The sequence below is a fragment of the Molossus molossus genome, unplaced genomic scaffold (assembly GCF_014108415.1).
Source record: "Molossus molossus isolate mMolMol1 unplaced genomic scaffold, mMolMol1.p scaffold_m16_p_12, whole genome shotgun sequence".
Classification (NCBI taxonomy): Eukaryota; Metazoa; Chordata; class Mammalia; order Chiroptera; family Molossidae; genus Molossus; species Molossus molossus.
In genome coordinates this window covers 84,921,826-84,942,858 of record NW_023425347.1, presented here as the reverse complement: position 1 = coordinate 84,942,858, position 21,033 = coordinate 84,921,826, and the positions used below count along the sequence as shown (strand labels likewise).

At 40.9% G+C, this 21,033-nt stretch overlaps 1 protein-coding gene across 2 annotated transcripts in view; it reads left to right on the top strand.

Annotated features, from left to right (window-relative positions):
* Positions 1-21,033, top strand: part of PHACTR4 (phosphatase and actin regulator 4) — a 103,211-nt gene that overhangs the window by 64,909 nt on the left and 17,269 nt on the right. For both annotated transcript variants that reach the window (XM_036256903.1, XM_036256902.1), the window contains 7 exons: positions 3,503-3,682; positions 4,507-4,587; positions 8,264-8,428; positions 8,927-9,325; positions 14,904-15,501; positions 16,842-17,032; positions 17,781-17,934. In XM_036256903.1, the coding sequence (XP_036112796.1) occupies positions 3,503-3,682; positions 4,507-4,587; positions 8,264-8,428; positions 8,927-9,325; positions 14,904-15,501; positions 16,842-17,032; positions 17,781-17,934 (1,768 nt within the window). The remainder of the gene's footprint in view (positions 1-3,502; positions 3,683-4,506; positions 4,588-8,263; positions 8,429-8,926; positions 9,326-14,903; positions 15,502-16,841; positions 17,033-17,780; positions 17,935-21,033) is intronic.

The following is a 21,033-nucleotide window of genomic DNA, read 5'->3' as shown; positions in this document are numbered from 1 at the left end:
AAAATGTCCTCAGGTGAGGATAAAAAAATTTTTAAAAAGAATATGAATGAATAAATTTGGGCTAATAACTAAGTCAGGGCTGGGTGTGGCTGAAACCCACTGCATGAGGCAAGAGGCACATCTACGTATAAAAGTGTTTTTTTTTGTTTTTTTTTTATCCTCACCCAAGGATATTTTTCCATTTTTTGTACAGATAGAGTGGGAGGGAGAGAGAGGAAGGGAGAGAGAGAGAGAGAAACATCGACGTGAAGGGACACATCGAGTGGCTGCCACCCGCATGACCAACCAGGGCCGGGGACAAACTGCAACCGAAGTACGTGCCCTTAGCGGGAACTGAACCCAGGTCTCTCCGGACCACAGGCCGACGCTCTAACCGCTGAGCCAAACTGGCCAGGGCCTAAAAGTTTTATAAACATGAAAATTAAGCACATTTGCATAAAGCATCAAAGAAAAAAAAAACTGCTCTTTTCGCTAACTATATTCAGTGACTTTCTTTACATACAGAAAAAGGAGCCCTGGCCGGTTTGGCTCAGTGTTAGAGAGTCAGCCCGCAGACTGAAGAGTCTCAGGTTCGATTCCGGTCAAGGGCACATACCTCGGTTGCGGTTCAGTCCCCGGCTCTGGTTGAAGTCATGAGGGAGGCAACCAGTCCATGTGTCTCTCATATCGATGTTTTTTCTCTCTCTCCTCCACCCCCACTCTATCTGAAGATAAATGGATAAATATCCTCAGATGAGGATTATAAAAAAAACAAAAAGAAAGAGGAGGGCTCTTAGCAATAGATGTAATAGCAGATATACTCATTTTAAAATCATAAGCAGTTGGTATTTCCCATACATGCTGTACTTTTTTATATAAACAGAATTTGATTTTAGTTCATATGCTATCAGGCATAAATATATTTAAAGGGATATCATGATTTTTTTGTTTTGAATATATGAGAAAGAGGACACATAAATATATTGTTCAATATAATGAAGAATTAAAAAGGACTGAGCCAAGTTCTACTTTAGAAAATTATTAGATAGCTGAGAAGATAGTGGAAGCAGGCCAAATAGGCTATATTTCAGTTAAGGACTTTATAGACAGAGACTTTTCTGTGAATATGTTACTGTCTAACATTCCTAAAGCTTTAGTGGCTTTTTTTTTTTTTTTTAAAGTATCACATACTACTAATAACCTTTTCATATTGTTAGTCTGTTTTTTTTTTTGTTTTGGGGGGTTGCTTTTTTTTTTTAATCTGCCCATTACTCTTAACCAAGCATTTTCCTATGTGTCTTTTAGAACAGTGAAATTTATTTAGTGGATGGATTAGCAGGACATTTAAAGTTTTAGTCCCTGCTTGCCTCTGCAGTAAGGCTACTATTTGAGAATGAGCAGCTTATGTTACTTAGTTCCATCTCTGAAGGGGTTAGGGGTTATCATTAATATGTGTTAAATATTATTATATTAAATGCTCTGAAATGTTTTGAGGTCTGATTGGCATTCTAAAATTGGGAGAATACTCTTAATTAGAGCACTAACTCTTAAAAGCAATATCATGGCCAGCTGGTGTGGCTCAGTTGATTGAGCATCATCCCAGGGACTGAGAGGTCCCAGTTCGATTCCTGGTCAGGGCTCATGCCTGGGTTGTGGGCTTGATTCCTGGTAAAGGGCATGCAGGAGGCAGCCGATCGATGTTTCTCTCTCTCTCTCTCCCTTCCTCTCTCTCTTAAAAAAAAAAGGCACCCTGGCCGGTTTGGCTCAGCGGTCGGAGTATTGGCCTACAGACCAAAGAGTCCCGGGTTCGGTTTCCGCTAGGGGCACGTACCAAAAAAAAAAAAAAAGGCAATATCATGTGTTCATTCTTGGGGGTTCATCCCAGGGTACCATTGAGGGGAAATTGTTATGACTGGAGTTCTTCTAATGTCTCTGGCAACTACACTTTTAAAAATATGGTCCACTGTTATAGTCAGATTGCATTGCATTTCATGTAAGGAATTAAAGTGGTTGAGACCCAGGATGCCCTTAAATAGGTCATGCAATTAGGAAGAAAAGAGTCACTGTCTTCTGTCCTTTGATCTGCTGTACTTCAGTAACCAGGACCCTATTTTGCCCTAAGTCATCTGGATACATCAAAATAATGTATTTTTCATCAGAGTTACAGTCACTCTGATACTTACAGTTGTGTAAACCTGACTTTCATTCATGGACTTTCCTAGACTCACGTCCATCATTTGAAAAAAGAATGATTTTGACATTGTTTAAAAAATATTAATTTTGTTGATTTGTTTTTTCTCTTATGAAAATGTATCTATAGTATTAAAAAAGATTTTTAGTGAATTTATTATGTCCTTTAATATCCCCCCCAAAAAGGCATTATTTATTCCAGGTGTGAAATTATTTACAATAAACATGTTAACTCATTATATGTGATAATACAATATATGGTCCTTGATATATTTCTATAAAGTAAAGGTTCCACTTTAATTCTAGGACTGTTATTCCACATGACTCTTTTTGTTTTTTCTTCTCCCCCTTCTCCTCTAGACTTCTCCAGAGAACCCTGGGACAGTAGGTGGAGTGCAAAGCTATATTGTGTTGCCTTCCTGCTTTTTTTTGTTGTTGCCTTCCTGCTTTTTAAAATTATTATTATTCTTGGCCCAGTCTTGGCTGCTCCTTTCTCTGCCACTAAAGCTACCTTACTAAAACCTGCATGTATAGTCACTATGAGGGACTTATTTATGATCTTTCATTTGAATCCTGCACATTTATCATGTCAGTTATATTTCTCATGAAATCCTTAAAATCAGGATTGTCTCTAAAGCAGTACTGTGATAAGCAAACTGGAATCTCACCACTACTTCCAAAAAAATGTCCTTCCATTTTAAACCACTCCTTCTATGCCCTTACCCCTTACTCCAACCCCCTTCCAGTGCTCCAGAACTCCCTAGGGTCTTGTGAAGACAGAAAATAATCTGAAGAACAGATGCAAGTAGGATATTAACACTTCATGTGTCACCCACTCTCTGAACCGTTTATATTCTGAAAGAGGAAGACAGGGAGAGGGCAGTGTTTAACAAAGAATAATGACACGCAAACGGTGGAATCCCCTTCCTCAGTGACATGGGAGATAGTAGTGTTGGCTGGGAAAGGCCTTCCCCCATGTCCAAAGGATGAGAATGGCAACAACAGTAGGTTCCACTGGGGCAAGATCTCATGCATATTGGGAAAACATCCACATTTGTATGTGTGTCTTCAAGAGATTTTGAGCTTATAATCATCTCATTGAGTTTTTGTCCTAAAATGATGTTAGCTTGGTTGGTTCCTTTTCCTCCTTATTAGTTTATCTGTTCTGGATCTTGATGTTTGGTGTCCATGTGACATCAAGGAGTCTGTCTCTGCATGATGATCATTGCTTTGATCCTTTCCAACTACCACAGGAAGAGAAGGGCAGGGACAATATCCAGATTATGCCGAAATAATAAATTGCCTATTCTCTTCCCTCCCTCTCACCATGCAGCAGAGGAAGCAGGCCAGCCCACTGCCGACCCAGGCATGATCATGGACAGTGTGGAAGCGGGAGGAGACACGACGCCTCCCACCAAAAGGAAGAGCAAGTTCTCAGGCTTTGGCAAGATCTTCAAACCCTGGAAATGGCGGAAAAAAAAAAGTAGTGATAAATTCAAAGAAACATCAGAAGGTGAGATATTAAGATTTAGATATGTGTTCTCAGTTAAAGAATTCCCTATTTTGGAACCTAACTTTTTCAGTCTTTTCCCAAGCTTCAGTAACCTTCGGAAGAGGGAATTTAATCTTTTAGAATTAAAAAACCAAGTGGTCACTCACTAAGCATTATATTATAGCCTCATTCCCAGGATGGTGTTTTGCTGGGACTAAAGTTTATCAAGTGTTAAATGGCGTTCCTAAACTAGCAAATCTTAGATGCTTCTTTTTTTCCTACTCTGGCCACTTTCTCCCAGAGAAAGTTCTTTCATAAATACCTTGTTACTGACATTTTAATTAAAAAAGAAAAAGATAAAATTATATAAGGATAGTTCCTTTTGGAAATGCTACTTATTTAATAGCATAGCATATAAGAGAGATTAAGTTTTTTTTTTTTTTTTTTTATCCTCACCCGAGGACATTTTTCCAGTTTTTGTTCAGATAGAGCGGGAGGGAGAGAGAGGAAGAGAGAGAGAGAGAAACATCGACATGAAGGGACATATCGAGTGGCTGCCATCCGCACGACCAACCAGGGCTGGGGACAAACTGCAACCGAGGTACATGCCCTTAGCGGGAACCGAACCCGGGTCTCTCAGGACCGCAGGCCGATGCTCCAACCGCTGAGCCAAACTGGCCAGGGCGAGAGATTAAGTTTTTTAATTTAAAGTTAGTTTTCCTTTTCTTTTCTTCCCTCAGACTAGAACATTGAACCACTTAATACTTTTACCTGTGGAGTTAGACTGTTTAAAGTTGACCTTTAACTGTCACATTTCTGAATGTTGTTTTCTAATTTTATGTTAGTTTTAGAGCGAAAAATCTCTATGCGAAAACCGAGAGAAGAGCTGGTTAAAAGAGGGGTTCTGTTGGAAGATTCTGAACAGGGTGAGTTTGTAAACAAGTAGCATATGCCTGTCTGTACACTTGGTCTTTGGTTCTAACAAGGTGTTTGAATTTTCTTTCTTTCCTCTGCTGTTGATGGGAGTGAGGAGGTGAGCTTTAAAAACAACAAAAACTGCCAGCAGTGTGGCTGAGGTGGTTGAGTGTTGTCCCATGCACCGAGAGGTTTCTGGTTCAATTCCTGATCAGGGCACATGCCCAGGCTGCAGGCTCGATCCCCAGTAGGGAGCATGCAGGAGATAGCCAGTAGATGATTCTTACTCATCGATGTTTCTCTCTCTCTCTCCCCCTCTTCCTTCCTCTCTCTATAAAATAAATAAAAACATTTTTAAGAGAAAAAAAAAAAAGTGTAATGAATATTACTTTTTTTTTTTAATCTTCACCCGAGGATTTTTTTGCATTTATCTTCAGATAGAGTAGGAGGGAGAAAGGGAGGAGGAGAGAGAGAGAGAGACATCGATGTGAGAGAGACACATCAATTGGTGGCCTCCCAAATGACCCCAACTGGGGCCGGGATCGAACCTGCAACCCAGGTACGTGCCTTTGACCGGGAATCCAACCCAATACCCTTCATTACCTGGGCCGATGCTCTAACTGATGAGCCAAACCATGTGTAATTTTTGTTTTATCATGCCTCTGCTTATGTTTTTTACAATAGGACACAAAATCTTCTAGGTGTGTAGGTGATTAACTACAATTATAACTCCTCGGTTGCAGCACCTTTGACCCTTGCTTTTTGAAAAATCTTTATTGGCCCAGCCAGTGTGGCTCAGTGGTTGAGCATCAACCCATGCACCAAGAGGTCACCAGTTCAATTCCCAGTCAGGGTACATGCCCGGGTTGTGGGCCCGATTCCCAGTGAGGGGCATGCAGGAGGCAGCCAGTCAGTGTTCTCTCTCATCGATGTTTCTATCCCTCTCTCTTTTTTCCTTCCTCTCTCTCTAAAATCAATAAAGAAAATATTTTTTAAAAAATCTTTATTGTTGAAAGTATTACAGATATCCCCTCTTTTTTCCCCCATTGACTCCCTCCTCCCCATTCCCACCCCCCTCCTGCTTTCCCCAAACTATTATCTGTCTTCATTGATTATGCATATATGCATATAAGCTCTTTGGTTTATCTCTGCCCTTGCTTTTTTGATAACTAGGCATTCCTTGCTCCATGCCCTTCCCTGCCTCTCACCTTTCTTGCTCAGTCACCACAAACCTCCTACATTACTTCTTGTTTTTCGCCTTTATTCAGTCTCTTTTGCCCTCTGCTTCCTGTTGGCTCTTGATCTAAGTTGTTTTTAGCCTAGGAGCTAAAAGGCCCAATTGATAAATGAGTTGCAGCCATTGGACAAGATGCTACTCTGTCAACCAGAGAACTGACCTAAGCTTTATTCTGTAAGAAGAAGCTCAGGATGGGCCTCAGGGCCGGCTTATATAGTTCCGGTTCAGGCCAAAAACAGTGTTTGAACCTTAAGGTTCTTTTCATATTTGAAGATGGGTTTTGGCTTGATTATGGTTCTAACTTGACTATATTATGAAACACTTTGATTTTCTTAGAGGGGGGCATTTATAGGTATTAAAGCCAGATACGACTGCTCCACTTTGTCAGCATTGCAGAAATCCTAAATATAAGAAATTTTACTTAAAAGTAGACAATCCTGTTTAAGTAACAAGAGAGAACTGATCACTTTTACATATATTTTACTAGTATGTGCTGAGTAGAAACCAATTAATAATGTGTCTTAACCTTTCACTATATGGCTTTCAAAAGTAGCAGTGTGGCCCTGGCCGGTTTGGCTCAGCGGTTGGAGCGTCGGCCTGCGGTACAGAGAGACCCGGGTTCGGTTTCCGCTAAGGGCACGTACCTCGGTTGCAATTTGTCCCCGGCCCTGGTTGGTCGTGCAGGTGGCAGCCACTCGATGTGTCCCTTCACATCGATGTTTCTCTCTCTCTCTGTTCCTCTCTCTCCCTCCCACTCTATCTGAACAAAAAATGGAAAAATGTCCTCGGGTGAGGATAAAAAAAAAAAAAAGTAGCAGTGTGTGTTGGCATTGAAATGATTCATTGCTTTATATTCCAGAAAGACCTGTTTTTGTTAAAGCTGGTCTATATTAACATAAGCAGTAATGTACTACATTTGCATAATTGTCATCTTGCCCCTCCCCCCTTTAAAAAAATAAAGTAGTTATCAGATTACCTCAGCTTTAGAAGTACATTTTTATTTAGTGCTTATTTGCCTTAGTCTCTCCACTACTTTTAGCTCAAGCTCCACCTATTACTTAGAATGATACTATCGCCCAGCCATTGTGACTCAGTGGTTGAGTGTCGACCCACGCACCAAGAGGTCGCCTGTTCGATTCCTGGTCAGGGCACATGCCTAGGTTGTGGGCCCGATCCCCAGTGGGGGCATGCAGGAGGTAGCTAGTCAGTGTTCTCCTTGTTTCCATCTCTTTCTTCCTCTCCCTTCCTCTCTCTCTCTCAAATCAATAAAGAAAAAAGAATTTTTTTTTTTAAATAGGATGTGGGAGACTGATTGGTCTGAGCACTTGAAGGGGTAACTCAAGAGACATTAAAATGGTACTCCCCAGTGTCTCACTACGGAAAGCAAAGGACACCATCTAGAGAGCAACTAGTTTCAGTCCCCACACTAGGAGATAAGACAGAGACTTTAGTCTCTAACTTTAGTTTTTTAACTTCTCCTCCAAAGGCATCTAGTAAAACCTCAGCAGTAGCTGGGAATGTGTGTCTAATTGCTCCATGAAGGAATCTTACCTACAATTTTCATAGTGATAAGTGGTCATCCCAAAGCCTCCAGCCTAGAGATCATTCCTGCAGTTTAGTTTGTAGGAATTTATCACATATATCTTATTTATCTATGATCCGTCAGTTATACCTCTTGCTGTCCACTCCTAATGCCCGCAGGCATACTCTGCTATTTCTCACCTATATTTTAACAGTAGCTCATTATTAGTTTTCCTCTTCCAATCACTGCGCAATCCATCCTCTTCACAGTTCTGAGTTAACCTTCTAAAAGAGAGATTAGATCAAATCTCTCTCCTACTTTAATTCATTGGCTTCCTATTACCTACAGGATTCAGTCCAGGCTTTTTTACATGTTTGGTATCCTTCATAGCTTGGCTCTTACTTGCTTCTCCAGTCCTGTTCATAACTTTTCCTTATATGCATCTATTCTCCTGTCAGACCTAACTAGTTGCCAGTTCCCAGACACATTGAATAATTTCACACCTTTATACATGCAATTTCTTCTTCCTAATAGACTCTTTCATCATCTTGTTATCAGTCTAGTAGGCTCTTACCCATCCTTTAAGACCTAGTTTAGCTACCACTTTCTGTGAAGCTTTCCTAACCCCATTCCCACCCCAAGAAAATTATTTCTTCTTTATTCCTAACACTGCATCCATTATAGCTTTTAACATTTAGCATTACAATTACTTTTGTATAATAAGTCTATCTTAATGCACCTGGCACAGAATAGGCAATCTAATGTCTATTTTAAAAAGGAATTACTTCATTCCCACTACTACTGTAAAGATCCAAATAATAATAATATTCTGGATCTAAATAGTAAGCTAAAAAGGAAGAGGGGGGTATATAGGATAAGATGACCACTCCAGTTTCATCAGTTTGTTCTTTTATTTTGGACCTTGCAGGTGGTGAGGATCCAGGGAAGCTGAGCTATGCCATGTTAAAGAATGGCCATACCACCCCCATAGGGAATGTCAGATCTTCTAGTCCTGTTCCAGTAGAGGAGGAGCCAGGAAGAATAGAAAGTCTTGGGAAACCTGTTCCAGAAGAGGACCCAAAGAAGCGACTAGGTAAGAAACTGGATTTTTGCGTTTAAGAGACATGGATCAGTCATTCACGTTTACCTCAGGGATTTGCAAGAGCAAAAGGAAAAATAAAATCCAGAGGGAATTCTGTTCTCTAGCAATTCCTCAACTAGTTGTAACTTTAAGTAGAATTTCCCCCCTCTCGTTCTTTCATGCACAAAGTATCAAAATTTGTGATTCTCAAGGACCGAAGAGGATGTTCACTATCAGACACCTGTAGGACTTAAGGTACATATTTTTTCTCCTCCACCCCAGGGATTCTATTGTGCCTCCTCTGGATCTTATGTGAAGAATCACTATGATAACAAGTCTCTCTCACTGGTTGACAAGGGTCATAGGCCTTAAGTATGTTGAGATTAGAAAACTTTTGCCTGTAAACTAATCTATAAATTAAATAATGGATGAAGTTAACCATAAATTATTAGCTTTTTGAGTCTGTGTTTTTACTTTCTTCTCTTTTAAATCATATCTGTTATTACACAGGCTCAACTGGAAGCCAGCCTAATTCTGAAGCAGAGTCTGTTCCTGAGAATGCACCCAAACAGCCTTTAATTCCCCCTAAAAGACCATTGTCCTCTTCTCATGAAGCAAATGAAGGGCAAGCAAAGGATTCCACTCCCTGTGTGAACACAGCAAGGTCCATCTCCTCCATCTCTACTGCCGCCGCCACCACAGCACCTGCTGCCACTGCTACCACCACAAACCTACCAAAAACTGTTATTAATTCCTCTGTCCCCCCTTCCCCAGCACCCAGGACTCTGCCTGCTGCTCCTGCCAGCACTAACACTACTGCTACCCCAAGCCTCCCTCATACAGTCCCTGCCAAGCAGCCCCCTGTTCCTCCCCCTAAACCAACTCACAGAAATAGCAACCCTGTCATTGGTAAGTAAGTCTTTAGGTTTCCAGGGTTTGAGGTGGGGTTGGGTTTGGGATGGTTGTTTTATTGGATAACTGGTCCAGTATTGATTTGGTTTGTGTGTTTCCATATTTTATTCCTTTGAAATGCACTCAATATAGAAAAAAGTCTTGAAGATGAGGCAGGTGACTATGAGTGGAAACAGGCTGATGTCAGATACCACTAAAATTAGGTTCAGGTGTATGGGGATTTAGATCTATTTTCCTAAAACAGTGTTTCTCAAACTATATATATAGTTGGGGGGTGCTGGGCATGTGAAGACCACAACAAGTTTGACCAGCGTGAAGAAAAAATATTTCTTTTAACCTACTTGAAATGGCCAGTGCATTTCTTCAGCATAAGCCCAATAGATGAGAAGATGATTGTAAAGATGCCTATAACTTGTGAGTCATTGTCTGACATATCTTCAAGGGGAACTGCAAAAAATATTATTTAAATTATTCTGATGAAATCATATTTTATCTTGAGAGAGTTAAGAATGTTACTCTTTTGGTGGTGGAAGAGACAAAGGGAGGATCATTGGTTTTAGTAAATTTTTTTTTTTTACCCTCACCCAAGGACATTTTTGCATTTATCTTCAGATAGAGTGGGAGGGAGAGAGGGAGAAACATCAACGGGAGAGAGACACATCAAGTGGTTGCCACCCACACGATCCCAACTGGGGCCAGGGACAAACTACAGCTGAGGTACATGCCCTTAGCGGGAACGAACCCAGGCCTCTCTGGTCCGTGTGCCAATGCTCTAACAGCTGAGCCAAACCAGCCAGGGTGGTTTTAGTAATTCTTTAGATTTACCTGAAGTCCTTTTTAAGTCTTTTTTCTTGACATAAATGCATGCCTTATTAGAGGAATTTTTTTTTCTTTTTTTTCCTACTAATCCTTATCCAAGGATATTTTTCCATTGATTTTTAGAGTGGAAGGGAAGGAAGGGGAGAGAGAGGGAGAGAAACGTTGATGTGAGAGAAACACATCAATTGCCTGTCTCCTGCACAACCCTAACAGGCCAGGGATCAAACTTGCAACAAAGGTATGTGCCCCTGACTGGGAATCGAACCCATGACCTTGCTGTCCATGGGCCGACACTCTAACCCCTGAGCCAGACCTGTCAGGGCTTAGAGGAATTTTCAAGAAAGGGAGGAGAGAAAGGAAGATAGTTTTTCAGGAAAAATGATACGAGGCTTAGTAAAAAAAAGTAGGCTTGTTAAATGGCTAATACAATCAAGTTGTGTGGGGTGACTAGAACCTTGAAAAACAGGCCTAGAATTCATTGTGAGTGTGACAGGTTGGAGTAGCTTGATAAAAACAGGATGAAGGTTATTATTATTATCACCACCTTGGATAGATACTGCCGTGTTGACTTATCTCTGAGGAACTTGAGAAGCTTTCATATACCTATTTTCAAAATCTTGCAAAGTAGGAAACTGATTTTATCTATTATATAGTTAGGGCAAGTAGAACATGAAGAAATTGTGACTCACTTAAGACTGCAGTAGTGAAAGACAGAAGCCAAATATAGGCTTTTTAACTCTTGGGTACAGACCTCTGTTCTATACACCTGGGTTCCAAAATGATTGTCTAGACAGGTGTTCTCATTGATCACCTGGAGGACTTGTTATAGTACAGATTACTGGGCCCTGTCCTTAGAATTTCTGATTTAGTAAGTCCAGAGTAGAGCCTAAGAATTTGCATTTCTAATAAGTTCCCAGCTGATGCTGCACATACATTGAGAACAACTGCTGTAAACCAGTAGTATACTTTGCTCTCTTCAGGGTAGACAACATGACAAATGGTACTATATCCTGAGCTAAACTGCAGAGGCCACTCTTGGCCCAAGGTACATAGCATAAACCTACAGGCCCTGTGACCATGAGAGGTCCTCAACAGAAGGGAAAAAATAATTCACAGACTTTTTATCAAGGTTAAACAGATTTGAAATAAAAGACTGGCCTTTATTTTAAAATTATGACCTTATTCATTGGCATTAAAAAGGCCATTTCTTTCATGAAAAGATTATGTTTTTAAATGGTGTACTTAATAATCAAGCCTTACTTTGAAATATTAAAAATGACAACCTGAGGTTGGTTGAGAATTTCTTTTTAATTGTGTTGATCCATGACATCTGAACATCTGGAAACCACTGCTATAAACATTGCTGCATCTTCTAATGGGCATAACAGTCTGAGGACTAAGGACTAATTAGGATATTAGGTCTAAGGAAGAAACATCATAAGTAGCTGAACAGAAGGAAATTTGTAACCCCTCCAAAGAACATTCTGGCATCTTTCCCACAGAACTAAGGCCAAATGCCATTGTCAGAGTATATGTACCATAGTTGACTTCTTTAACATCTTCAGGTATATGTTTTCCTTAAATTATTAAAAGTAATTTACCTTATCAAATTCAAATGTTAAAATAGTCAAATTTCATCTCGTCAGAGGTCGGTTTTGTTATAGCTAGACTAGCAAACTGCTATTTTATATATATATGTGTACATATATATACATTTTTTTCAAATTGATTTTAGACAGGAAGGGAGAGGGAGAGAGAGAGCAACATTGATGAGAGAGAACATCTATTGGCCACCTCCTATGTGTCCCCCACTGGGGACTTGGCCCACAACCTTGGCATGTGCCCTGAGTGGGAATCGAACCAGTGACCTCTTGGTGCATGGGTCAATGCTCAGTCACTGAGCCACACTGGCTGGGCAAAACTGCTGTTTTTTACAGAGACAGCAAAAGCCCAGTTTGCCCAAAAGTATCTCTTTCATTGATCCTAAATTTCACATTTTTTAAATTGTATTTTTATGTGTATGCAATGTTTTTCTAGAAAGTCCTTTTAAAAATATACTTATGATGAGTGACATTAAAACATCAGACTGTGCCTGGCTGGTGTGGCTCAGTGGTTGAGCGTCAGCGCTGCACCGGAAGATCACCGGTTCAACTCCTGGTCAGGACACATGCCTGGGTTGTAGGCCAAATCCCCATAGGGGGGCATGCAGGAGGCAGCCAATTGATGTTCTCTCTCATCGGTGTTTCTATCTCCCTCTCCCTCTCCCTTCCTCTCTCTCTAAAATCACTTAAGAAAAAAAATGTTTAAAAAACAAAAAACTCAGATTGCCTTCTGGCTGGTGTGGCTCAGTTGATTAGAGCGTTGTTCCATACACCAAGAAGTGGCAGGTTCGATTTCTGGTCAGGGTTTTGGGTTCAATTCCTGCTCAGGACTCGTGCAAAGGCAACTGATTAATGTTTCTCTCTCACATTGATGTTTCTCTTTCCCATCAATATTTCTTGCTCTCTCTCTCCCACTCTCTCAGATCAATAAAAAAAATTTTTAAGTTGAAAAGACAAAAAACAAAACAAACCACACACATCAGATTACCTAGCCTTTTACTTTGAATGCCGCTCATGGAATGGGATTTAAGACAAATTTTTATTTCAGGGAACCTTGAGATGTGGAATCATGTGAAAATAATTGGTGGGACCAAAATAGTTTGGGTAAAGGATTAGAGGTTGATGTTCAGCTACTAGTTAATTTTTTTGTAAGATGGCCCTGGTGTGATGTGATGATCCACTTCTTAAAGGCCATTGGGAGCACTACAAAGGGATTTTGCTACATCAACACCTGAGTCACTGTGGGCATTGTAGGATCACATAGAAATAAATACTGTCGCCCTGGCCAGTTTGGCTCAGTGGTTGAAGCGTCGGCCTGCGGACCAGAGAGTCCTGGGTTCGGTTCCCGCTAGGGGCATGTACCAAAACCAAACCAAACCAAAACCAAATAAATAAATAAATACTGTCATGATATAGGGTAGAGACTCCTCATCTAATAAACATGTATGAGGACCCACTATGTACCAGGCACTGTGCCCACTGTGGATATGCTGGTGGAGATAAGGGTTGCCCTGTCTTTAAGGAGTCCCTAGTATAGTGGGGAGTGGAGGGTAGGGTATTGGACTTATGGGACAAGAGGAGTAAACACTAATAAAAATGAAATATGGTGGGATTCAGAGGATGGAACCTAATAATGAGACCTAGCTGAGCCATTGTCATTTTTTAAAATTTTTTTTATCCTCACCCAAGGACGTTTTTTCATTTTTTGTTCAGATAGAGTGGGAGAGGGAGAGGGGGAGAGAGAGAGAGAGAGAGAGAGAGAGAGAGAGAGAGAGAGAGAGAAGAGAGAGAGAGAGAAGAGAGAGAGAGAGAAACGTCGACGTGAAAGGGACACATCGAGTGCCACCCGCACAACCCAACCAAGGCTGAGGACAAACTACAAACAAGGTACTTGCCCTTAGTGGGAACCGAACCCAGATCTCTCTGGACCGCAGGCCAATGCTCTAACTGCTGAGCCAAACCAGCCAGGGCAGCCTTTGTCAGTTTATAGTATTATCTTGGGCAGTGCTTCTGATTTCTGACTTCTGTGATTTTTGCTTCTGTAAAATGGTAAAGGTCATCTCTTACACAAAGAGAATATGAAGTCAAGGATAGCAAAGCACTTTGATATCTTCAAAGGCCTTTACATTTGCTATAAAAATCTAAGATGTCATTATTGATTGATTCATCATACAGAGCTAAGAAGTTTAGATATCACTTTTATCAGGATATGGTAACAGTGCCTGATAGTGTTTGTATATTATTGCTATCTGCATGTTAAATTTTTTTAATAAGGTACTGTTAGACAAAAGAAGACCTACTTGCATTTTTTTCTGCCTCTGTTCTTATTTATCTCTCTACACCAAGATTGTCATAAAAACTTGCTATATCTTTTATCAAAGAAGTAAGACATTTCTTGCCCTAACCATTGTTCAGTCAGTTGGAGCATCGTCCCATACACCAGAAGGTGGTGGGTTTGATTCCCAATCAGGACACATATCCAGGTTGCCTGTTTGATCCCCAATCAAGGAACATGCAGGAGACAACTGATCAATGTTTCACTCTCTGTCTCTCTCGCCCCCCACCCCATTCCTCTACCCCCCTCCTTCCCTTCCTCTCTCTAGAATCAATTAAAAAAAAAAAAAAACTGCCACTCTGGCCAGTGTGGTTCAGTAGTTAGAGTGTGGACCTGTGGGCCGAAGAGTCATGAGTTCAGTTCCCAGTCAAATGCGCATACCTGGGTTTGAGATTTGATTCCCAGCCCTGGTCGGGGCACGTGCAGAATGTAACCGATCAGTGTGTTTCTCTCACATTGATGTTTGTCTCTCTCTCTCTCTCTCTTCCTCTCCCACCCTCCCTTCCATTCTGTAAAAATCAATGGGAAAAATATCCTCAACTAACTTCCATGTTTTCTTAAAAACAAAAACAGTAAAACATTTCTTATTAGAGTATTAAGTTAGGGGTCTTCCTATACCTCTGTACATTTATTAGGCCTCATATATATTTAAGCTTAAATTTTGTTTTAGAATGAGTTATCTAGGGACTGGCAAAGCCATGAAATGCAATATTTTGCCTGAAAGATTAAGACTGAGCTCAGCTCTAATTCTAGGCCCTGGGCTGGCCCCTCAAAGCATTGTAAAGTCATCTTAAATTGAGGTGTTGCTCTCTCTTTCCAGCAATAAACAGTGGTACATTGTTGTCAAAACCATCCCCACCCTTACCACCTAAGAGAGGCATTCCATCAACCTTGGTACCCACCTCGGAGTCTGCCACTGCCGCCGCTGCCACCACCACCACCACAAAAGCACCAAGTGATCAGAGAGAAAAGAGCACATGCTCTGTGGGCTCCGAACAGCTGCTGCTGATTCCACCTCCCTCTCCATCCCCCCCACTGCCTACTCATATACCTCCAGAACCCCCACGGTCCCCTCTGTTCCCTGCTAAGACTTTTCAAGTTGTGCCAGAAACTGAGTTTGCACCTTCCTTAGATCTACCCCAGGAGGTTCCCCAGCAGGAAGAACAGAAAAAAGAAGTATCCAAGAGAATGTTGGACCACAGCTTTGGGGAGCCCCCTGTACCCTCTAGGCTGCCCCCACTCCCACTGCATCTCCGAATCCAGCAGGCCCTGACCAGCCCACTTCCCATCACTTCTTCCTTGGAGGGCTCTCACAGAGCTCATTCATTGCTCTTCGAGAACAGTGACAACTTTTCTGAGGACAGCAGTACCCTGGGTCGTACCAGGTCACTTCCCATCACTATTGAAATGCTGAAAGTGTGAGTGCCTTTAAAGCTTGCCTCCTGTTTCCTTACTTTACTTGCCTTTTCTAGTTAGCCCTTCTTGGAAAAATTTAGTTATGAAAAGAAAATGTGAATAAATTTAAAGTAAGAATACTCAACAAATAACACATATTCTAGAATTTGATCTTTGTTTTACCCTGCTGATTTCTATAACATTATTTCCATGGCAGATAAGTTTATGATAATACAAAAATTGAAAATTAAAACCACTGTATTTTTTATACATGGTGCTTAAGAGCATTGACTTTGCAGTAAGATAGCTCTGGGTTCAAATCCTGGCTCTAGCTCTTATTTACTAGCTTGTAGTAGTGTATGTTACTTAACCTTTATGCTAATCTGTAAAAAGGAATAATACATACTTACATTGCTTTGTGAGAAGGAAATTAGACAAATCTGAAAGCACTAGTGCCTGGCACATAAACTGGGTAGAAAGGGCAGAGAGAAGTCTAAAGAAAAAGAAGGGTGCTCTGAAAGACAACCTAGTATTCTAGCCCCTTAGCCTGGAACTGGTCATCTTATTCTCTCCCTCATCTGTCCCCAAATACTGAATCTGTTCACACCAGCATTGGTAGTAACACCTACTCTGTCTTTTTAAAATTCCAACAAATTTCAACTGAAGATTAACACCTGACAAATTAAAAGAATTGTTATAGACCTGTTGTAGCATCATACTTGTTATTTGTTTTGCCATAATATTTGTACTTGCTGTTATATTTATTTCACATCCTGGAAAGACACAGTTTAGGAGTTTGAATGTAAACTAAGTCATAGTTTATGCCTCTAGAATATAAAGGGGTAAGTTAATTTTCATTTTACTTCTCTTTGTTTTCTGGAACTGGATTATCATTTTGTCCTACTGCATTGCTAAACCAAAGAGAAGTGTGTTAAATATTTGTAGTAAATATCTTCCATAAGCCAGGAACAGTGTTGGATGCTGTGCAGTCTTCTCATTTAATCAGACCAAAGCAAACTTGCCCCTGCTCTGTAGATCATCAGGGCCCTATGTGCCAGACACTAGTGTATCATAGAATTTGTCTGTTTCCTCCTCACAATAAGCCAATGAAGTAGGTATCATTCCCATTTACAGAAAAGCTAAGTAACTTACAAGCTAGTAATTAAATTGTAGAGCTAGGATGTGAACCCAGAGCCTTCAGATTAAGAGCTGCTAAAGAATTTCTTAAGATTGTTAAGGTTAAAGGAAAGAATTCTAAATTATTTTAGTCATGGATTTTTCCATCGATATTCAGTATTCTGCCTTGCAAATTCATTGTCCTTTATGTTTCTGAAAGGGCAATATAATTATGTTAATTTTTTAGTCCAGACGATGAAGAAGAGGAAGAGGAGCAAACCCACCCATCTGCGTTCAGTGAAGACATACCACCTACCTCAGTCATTCCTAAACTACCACAGTGTCTGCAGGAGGAAGAGGAAGAGAAGGAGAGCGACTCAGACTCAGAAGGTCCCATTCAGTACCGAGATGAAGAGGATGAAGATGAAAGCCAGAATAGTAAGAAAAGGAGGGAGAAGCAAAGAAGAAAATTCTTTTAGAGATAAAGCTACTTGCTAGTCTTAGCAAGTATAAGATGAATGGAAATAGGCACTCTCTCCCATCAAGTCATCTGGCTACCCGATGTAGGCTTATGAAGGACTCTTGTCTCTAATATTCCTTGTTAAAACAAGCCAGTGAGAGGGAGCCAGGTAGATTGAGTCATTCGGGTTTTTCATCTGTTTTTAATTTAAAAATTGTTTACCTAATGGTATGGAGGAATGTGGAGGAGAGGAAAGTTGGTATTTGGGCTCTGTTGAAAAGACAAAAGTGATGCTTTCCTTCAGTCTACTGAACTTACTGTGTTCATGGGGCAAAAGGGGGAAAAAACACATTCATCTACACAAATTTATGAACAGTGGAATCCTGAAAGTTGGAAAACAGCCTTAAGAGTAGAAAATTTGAGGTATGTTTGTGCGAATACCTTTTTGTTGTAATTTCAGAGGGCTGCCTTGTGCTTAGATTCTCTCCTATAGCAGCTCTTACTAAGGAGGCAAATAAAGAAGGGAGGAGATATCTTTAGCCCATGTGAGTCTGAGTGAGATTTTTAGATGTCATTAGCTTTACCCCCACCTTGTGTTGCTGGATAGTTGGAGGTCAAGTAGGAAACTGGGAGATGTGATATTGTTTGTTCAGACTCCTGCCTGAATCTCAACCAGGTAAGGTTGAGCCTTAAACTTCAATATTTTTTTCTTTTCCTTCTGCAAAGGTGCTCTGGCCAACAAAGTGAAGAGGAAAGACACACTGGCAATGAAGTTGAACCACAGACCCAGTGAACCAGAACTGAACTTGAATTCTTGGCCTCGAAAAAGCAAAGAGGAGTGGAATGAAATACGGCACCAGATTGGGAACACACTGATCCGGTAGGCCTTTGGTTAGAATCCATTGATTTGATTTGATTATGTTGGAGACTTATTTTGTGGTGTAGCATTTGTTTATCTTTTTGTCGTTTTTTAATTTTAGAAATAGTATAATTTTTTTTTCTTTTTTTTTTATCCTCACCCGAGGACATTTTTCCGTTTTTTGTTCAGGTAGAGTGGGAGGGAGAGAGAGGAACAGAGAGAGAGAGAGAAACATCGATGTGAAAGGAACACATCGAGTGGCTGCCACCCGCACAACCGACCAGGGCTGGGGACAAACTGCAACTGAGGTACATGCCCTTTGCGGGAACTGAACCCATGTCTCTCAGGACCGCAGGCCGACGCTCTAACCGCTGAGCCAAACCGGCCAGGGCTAAATAGTATAATTTTTAAAAACACTTATATTGGCCAGTTGAGTATCCTCTAAAAATTTGGCAATTAAACCATAAGATAACTATGTGTGTGTGTGTGTGTGTGTTTTGTATTGTTTTTTTTTTTACCTCTCTAATTTAAAAAATTTTTTTTTCCTTTATTTTGAGAAAGAAGAAGTGAGAGGGAGAGAGAGACAGAAACATCGATGAGAGAGAACATCGATTGGCTGCCTCCTGCATGCCCCACACTAGGGATCGGCCCCACAACCTGGGCATGTGTCTTGACCGGGAATCGAACTAGCAACCTCTTCGTGCATGGGTCAGTGCTCAACAACTGAGCCACACTGGCAGGACTGTGTTTTTTTTTTAAATCCTCACCCAAAGATATTTTTCCATTTTTGTTCAGATAGAGTGGGAGGGGGAGAGAGAGAGAGAAAGAGATAAGCATCAACTGGTTGCCTCCCGCATAACCAGGGCAGGGACAAACCGCAACCAAGATACGTGCTCTTGACCAGAATCAAACCTGTGACTTGTTGGTCCGCAGGCCAATCGATGCTCTAACCGCTGAGTCAAACCAGCCAGGGCTTGTTTTGTTTTTTTAAGTATTAGAGAATTCAGGTGGTTCCCAGAACAGCGAAACTCCTTTGTCATTTTTCCAGTTGCTCAAGCATGAGATGCCAACCCAATTAAAGATCACACCCACAGCCCTGGCCGGTTTGGCTCAGCGGTTGGAGCATCGGCCTGCGGTACAGAGAGACCTGGATTCAGTTCCCGCTAAGGGCATGTACCTCGGTTGCAGTTTGTCCCCGTCCCCGGCCCTGGTTGGTCGTGCAGGTGGCAGCCACTTGATGTGTCCCTTCACATCGATGTTTCTCTCTTTCTCCTTCTCTCTCCCTCCCGCTCTATCGGAACAAAAAATGGAAAAATGTCCTCGGGTGAGGATAAAAAAAAAAAAAAAGATCACACCCACATTTTTTATTATATATATTATATGTGTTCCATGTAATTATCTCCTTTCAAAGTATTAGTATATATATATATATTTGTTTTCTTTGTGTTCATATATTTTTCAAGTCAGCTGGAACCAAAAGCATAGAAAAACTGAATGCAGGCCAACTTCCTACACATATATTAGACATAGAGTTTAGGTATATAGACAGATGTTTTCCCAACTCAAATATATCTCAAATATATCTCTTGGTAGAATAAGGAAAAGGAGATGGAACTCTTGACATACTACTTACAACATAATTAATGATGTTCATGAACTAAAATATATTTTCCTCTCCTATCTTGTGCTGTTAGCCAATATGGAAATTTTAATCCAAAACTGTGGCCCTCTGATTGTCAGCAAGAGACCATCAAAACTAGTAATTTGTTAAAAATGGAGATCTTTGATCATCTTTTTTTTTTTCTTTATTGATTTTAGAGAGGAAGAGAGATAGAAACATCAATGAGAGAGAACATCGATCGGCCACCTCCTGCATGCCCCCACTAGGGATTTGGCCCACAACCTGGGCATGTGCCCTGACCAGAAATCAAACTGGTGACCTCTTGGTGCATGGGTCGATGTGCAACTGCTGAGCCACACCAGCTGGGCTGATCATCTTATTTTAAGGTGTAAAGTTAAAGTAACCTAAACAGTATGATATTGACATAAAGATATGCCCTGGGTGGTTTTGCTCAGCGGTTAGAGCGTCGGCCTGCGGTCCTGAGAGACACGGGTTCGGTTCCCGCTAAGGGCGCGTACCTCGGTTGCAGTTTGTCCCCAGCCCTGGTCGGTTGTGCGGGTGGCAGCCACTCGATGTGTTCCTTTCACATCGATGTTTCTCTCTCTCTCTCTGTTCCTCTCTCTCCCTCCCACTCTACCTGATCAAAGAATGGAAAAATGTCCTCGGGTGAGGATAAAAAAAAAAAAAAAAAGATAGACAACAAATCAAGGTAACAGAAGATTGAGCCTAGAAATAGACCCACTCATAGCTGTACAATTCATTTTTGACAAAGTGAATTTCATTGAGAAAGATGATCTTTTTCACAAATGGTGCTGGTGCAAAAATAACCAATTAATGCCGTGTATCAAAAACTAACTCAAAATAGATCATAGACTTCACATAGAGCTAAAACTATAAAACGTCCAGAACAATATGGGTTAGACAAAGATTTTTGGATATGATCTCAAAAGCATGATTCTTAAGAGAAAGACATTGATAAATTGCACTTTAAATTTTTAAATTTTGGGTTTTTTTTTTTCTTTCCATTTTTTGAAAGTACGTGCCCTTAGTGGGAACCAAACCTGGGTCTCTGGTCCATGGGCCAACGCTCTAACTACTGAGCATACAGGCCAGGGCTAAATTTTGTTTTTTGAAAGACACTGTTAAGAAAATGTAAAAATAGCCCTGGCTGGTTTTGCTCAGTGGTTAGAGCATCAGCCTGCGGTCCAGAGAGACCCAGGTTCAGTCCCCGATAAGGGCAGGTACCTTGGTTGCAGTTTGTCCCCGGCCCTGGTTGGGTTGTGCGGGTGGCAACCACTCGATGTGTCCCTTTCACGTTGATGTTTCTCTCTCTCTCTCTCTCTTTCTCTCTTCCTTCCACTCTATCTGAACAAAAAATGGAGAAATGTCCTCGGATGAGGATAAAAAAAAAAAAGAAAGAAAGAAAATGTAAAAACAACTTGCAAACTGGGAGAAATATTTTCAAATTATTTATGTGAAAGTAGGGATCAGACTGACAA